Source organism: Polypterus senegalus, chromosome 12, assembly GCF_016835505.1.
Source record: "Polypterus senegalus isolate Bchr_013 chromosome 12, ASM1683550v1, whole genome shotgun sequence".
NCBI classification, from domain to species: Eukaryota; Metazoa; Chordata; class Cladistia; order Polypteriformes; family Polypteridae; genus Polypterus; species Polypterus senegalus.
In genome coordinates this window covers 63945273-63950384 of record NC_053165.1, presented here as the reverse complement: position 1 = coordinate 63950384, position 5112 = coordinate 63945273, and the positions used below count along the sequence as shown (strand labels likewise).

The 5112-nt window shown below is 36.0% G+C and overlaps 1 protein-coding gene across 1 annotated transcript; it reads left to right on the top strand.

Moving 5' to 3' along the window:
- The first annotated feature begins 462 nt into the window (after positions 1–462).
- snrpf (small nuclear ribonucleoprotein polypeptide F) lies at positions 463–4556 on the top strand. Its single transcript, XM_039771904.1, has 4 exons — positions 463–568; positions 1178–1303; positions 2581–2645; positions 4216–4556. The coding sequence occupies exons 1-4, from the start codon at positions 566–568 to the stop codon at positions 4280–4282; spliced, it is 261 nt and encodes an 86-aa protein (XP_039627838.1). The 5' UTR covers positions 463–565; the 3' UTR covers positions 4283–4556.
- The last annotated feature ends 556 nt before the right edge of the window (positions 4557–5112 follow it).

Sequence of the window (5112 nt, the reverse complement as noted above, 5' to 3'; positions counted from 1 at the left end):
GAATCTGCCTTTTATGGGTGGTTGGCTAATTTTTTATGATATGGGAAGATTTCTATTAAAGAAAAAAAATGTACAAGTGACATTAGTAAACAACTTTAGTATTAAAAAAATCAAAAAACCTGTAAACTATTAATTTATTATATATTATGTATGTGTGGGATTTCATATTCATACCAATAAATGGGCAAAATAGAAACCATCTTTAAATAAATTTTAGTTAGAAAGAGATCATTATTAAATATTCTACAAAACAGAACGCCTTCAATATCTGTCAGTCTGTTGGACTTTATCAAATGCCTAAAAAGTTCACAATTTTATTTTTTGAACTTTGTTTTATTTCGTTATTGTTATTACTCTTAATTTAAATAATAAAAAACAGGTTTCTGGGTGGGCAGTAAGGCCTCCATACAGCAGATGGCAGTAAACCCCACTGAGCTGTACGAACGAAAATGCGGGGTTGAAGTTCAAAGGTCGTGCAGAACTTCCTTCCTTCCTGACGTCGGTGAGGCGACGCGCCGATTAGGACTCGTGCGAATTGAAGGAATTGATTGTTAAGAATTACGCCATGGTAAGGCGGTGTTTTAATTAAAATGTCGCTTTGTAAGTGATCGTCGCGGAGCCTGTGAAATATTTTATGTTCAGGGGCTGAATTTTTTAAAAGTGCATTCACATTTCATTCATTCTCAAAGCAGGCCGTGGACTGCAGAATGTGCATTTCTTGTTGTTTTCATTTGCAGGGACTGTCGTGGCCTTTGTTCATATTTTGTTTCTCGCGTTTCACATGTGATTTTGAGCAGGGACATTTTAAGTACGTATTTTGCTCCTTAAAAGCAAATGCGCATAAAACAAAAGTTAGCAAAACAATCCTTAAGGAATAATACACTCTGCACAATAATAACCGTGGCGAAGATCAGATAGAGGTGGGGAGTAATATGTTCTCATCTTTTGAAAAATGTGAGTTGTATCAGTAGTACATTAAAGTATATTTATAAAATTGCATGCACATTGATATGTTGTGCTCGTCTGTAGAAATCCGAGTTTGCTTGCTTACGGCAGGTTTGCAGTATGAATGTTAAATCACCAAAATGCAAGCGCTTTTCTGTTATAGTTTTGTATCATTTTCCATTGTGAAGAGAGACAAGGCTTCATCAGTTATCTGAACCTTTTTTCTTTTTAGAGTTTACCACTGAACCCCAAGCCTTTTCTAAATGGTTTAACTGGGAAACCAGTAATGGTGAAGCTGAAGTGGGGAATGGAGTACAAAGGCTACCTGGTGTCTGTGGATGGCTACATGAACATGCAGGTGATTGTATTTTAATAATCATTGCCTTTTTAAAATATAAGTCGATCATTTTTATTTTTATTTTGTTATACTAAATGTTTTATTGTACCCATCGTATAAATTGTAGAAATTCAAGTAAAGCTCTTTTGTAAAGATAGTAGCGTTCGGCTGCATTGCACATGTCTTTTAAACTTGGCACTTGATTTATCTGTCTGGGTTTTCAGTTGTGCTGCTGTATGTGTGTCTGCAAATCTTTGTGTTTAGTTTCACTGTAACTTTGTTGTTAAATAACTGAACCGACTGAATTTCATTTTAATGTTTTATTCATTCACCTTTAGTATTTCTGAGTCAATTTGGTTAGATAGTACTTTATCTGCACCCATGGGGCAAAATTTGTCCTTTTACAGAAACCCAATAAATAAATATATACAAGTATGCACATCCAAACAGACAAAAAGACAACTTCAACTCAGGAATTAATACATTTTATCAAAACATAACAAAAACCAAAAAAAAAAAAAAAATACAATAATTACTAAAAAGAAACAAACTTTCTGATTTGGGTAAAGATGAAAAGGCCAGTTACAGACCCAGGGAGGCATTATAAAGACATTTTACTAAAACACTTCTGCTTAATAATTTGTTGTTATTTATGTCCTCAGTGCTGCTGTGTCAGAGGCCATGTGCTGCATTGTTCATAATGACCCTCAGTTTTGTATTTTTTACCTCATTGGTGTACTGCATCCCATAACTGAGCTTGCCCTAAAATGAGCTTGTTGATCCGGTGGTCCTTCCCTTGAAGTGATGTTACTGGCCCAGCTCACCACATTGTAGACAATCACAGGGGCCATCACAGCGTTGGAGAACATGTAGAGGATGTCAGTGCCCGCGTTAAGGCTTTTACCCCCTCTCAAAGAACTGTGCAAAGGAAAACATTTTAAGCTTTAATTGTGTGTTGAATTGGGTTTGTATTTGTTTCCAGTTATAGTTTTAGAGGGTCGTTGACACGTGTACAGTAGAGAGCAATTGAATAGAGGTTTGCAGACATTCACAAAATGGTCCAGTTTTATTTCTAGTGTTATTACTTGGTCGACTCGTTCTTTCCTTTCCTTGTTGAGTAATTTGTGTTTGCTGTGCTGCTCTTCCATGGTTCTGTGCCAGTGGGTGGCTATTCATTGTACTGTAAGAAGTTTTGCTACTTGTAGATGTGGCATTTATTTCTTGCATTTTTTTTTAATTCTTTCTAGAAACATTGTAACATAAATGACATCTCACTCTCTCTCTCTTTCTCCCAAAAGCTGGCCAACACTGAAGAGTACGTTGATGGGGCACTAGCGGGTCATTTAGGTGAAGTTCTTATCAGGTAATTTTATATTTTTGAAGGTTCTGTTGTGTTTACCTTAGTACAGAAAGTTGTTATTCACTGTGATTATTGGGTGTAGGAGTAGAATCGTGGGTATGGGGCCTGCACTCGAATGGCACATTCTTGTGCCCTTGGCGCGTGTGTGTGTGTGTTACATATACTGTAAAAATGAATAAAACAGAAAATGTAACACTATGCAATGGTACAAATAAGCACTGAATTGACAACATTTACCAGTTAAAGTGGGAATCTTGTATTCTTGAATTCCAAATATTTTTAGGTTTACTGGGTCATTACTGTCACTTATTACGATAGTACAGTGAAATTCTTTTTAGCAAATGCCATTTACTAGTTAAAGTAGACATCTGTTATTCTTTGTGTATTCTGTGTTGGAGTTTAAGACAAGATTATCAATTGCTGGCTGACTATGTAATTTTATTGAGTTAGGAGGTACTTGGCGCAGCACCTCAAAAAAGCAAATTTGGTTGCCATGATCTGTGGCTCTTGGGACATTTTTTTTTTTTTCTTCAAACAGCAATAGCATATCAGGTTGGTACATTTTGTAGTTTGCTAGCTGGAGCTAATGAGTCCGAGCTGGCAGCATTTAACTGCACTGTGCCAACCTCGCTCTGGTCACGTTGAGTAAAAGGACAGGGTAGTGTCTTTCATGATTCCAATTTAATAAAAAGTTTCACTTGCATTATGCAACACTACTTGCTTAACAGACAGAATAACTCTGTCTTGGCATTAGTTTCACTTTCTTAACCAGAATGTAGCAGAAGACAGAATTATTTTTGTTTTCTGCTCATGCTTAATGGGCTGATTGGCATAGAGATCTATATATCTATCTATCTATCTATATATATATATATATCTATATATATATATATATATATATATATATATATATATATATATATATATATATATATATATATATATATAAATAAAAACTTGGGCCAAGACTTTTTTCTCCTGCGATGAGACATGACCTTTTGAAGAGAGACGCTTTCACGTCCCGTGATACACGTACAGAGCAGGTTAGAGATAACAGAAGTAGAAAAATCGAAAGTCTCAAAAAAGGAGAGTAAAGATCGCATTAGGGTCTTTGAGGATGTCTGGAGGAGAAGAGAGACAAGGCAGTGACTTTTAAACGTTTGAAGCGCCACACAAAGTGCAGATCTCGCAGCACGGCGCCAGCAGCTGAATGAGCAAAGAGGAGCTAAAAGAAAAAGAAAAAAAAAAAACACATATTTGCTTCCCATTGTATCGCCATTAAAGAGGGGTTTCGGAGGAGCGACTGTCTCCTTGACGTGCATTCAGCACCCCGTCCACAACTGCGCTTGGGGTGTGAGCGAAGCCCCTAATTTTAAATAGAATTAATGCTCTCTCTTTTCTTCCTCTAGCCATTTGAGGGTGGTTTAATTGTATTTCAGTTTTTATCTACATTGTCCATATTATTGTAGCCATTTATGGGATATGACAGGGTGTTTAAAATAGTTTATATACATTCATTGCATATTATCACGTTTAAATGATTAATATACTGTTTTTTTGCCCTTTTCTGTAGATGCAACAATGTTCTGTACATACGAGGAGTAGAAGAGGAGGAAGAAGATGGTGAAATGAGAGAATGAGCTATGTTTGGAATTTGATAGAATCTAAATATTGATGTATTGGTTTTGTATCTGAACTGCGATTTGGAATTCTTAACTTCACATTATGTTTGCCCTGGCTGATTGATTTTTTTTTTTTTTCCCCCACCCTTGTACATGGTAATTTTTTTAAATTTTTACTGTAACTTTAAAAAGACTAGTCTTCAGTTTATGGTTTGATTCAGATGTGAGATTTCATTGTGCTTATCTTTCAGCACAGAACTAATAAAATTGTGCATATTGCACTTTTCTTAAAGCTTATGTGTGGCAGTTTATTTGAAAAGGGAAGAAATTGGTGTTTGACTTGAAGCTGTTCTGGCGTTGCACTTGAAGAGCACATGCTTTAAATTCGATTAGAACATTCTCTGAGGTGTTTGATTTCAGTTACATTGTGTCAGGTTTTTATCACAATCCTAGTTGATGGTGATGGTGTACATCTGCATCAGCCTGTAATTCGGGGGCCCACTGTTCGTATTACAGCACTTTTGCATGTTGGTGATACAAACTTTGACAGGATGTCAGCAGTCTTACCAAAATGTCAACAATATGGAGGTTCAGCCAGGCACTGCATGAGCCGGTATGATAAGCTGATACCCAAAAACATGAAATAGAAGGGCTGATTTATGAAATATAACCAAGTATAAAACACTTGATCGTCTTTAACTGAATACTGAAACATCAAAATACTCAAAACATAAATGTAAAGGGGACAACTTTTCAGGTCGTGACTCGCTGGGCATTGGCGTTATCCTGAACTAAGACTATATTGTAATTTCTGTGATTGGCTGTCTTTGTATTTTGCATTTTTGTTT

Bases quoted from the DNA above. Each gene is read 5' to 3' on its own strand.
- snrpf (XM_039771904.1), top strand. The intron at 1,304-2,580 runs GTGATTGTATTT...TTCTCCCAAAAG, and splicing joins ATGGCTACATGAACATGCAG to CTGGCCAACACTGAAGAGTA. The intron at 2,646-4,215 runs GTAATTTTATAT...CCTTTTCTGTAG, and splicing joins TTAGGTGAAGTTCTTATCAG to ATGCAACAATGTTCTGTACA.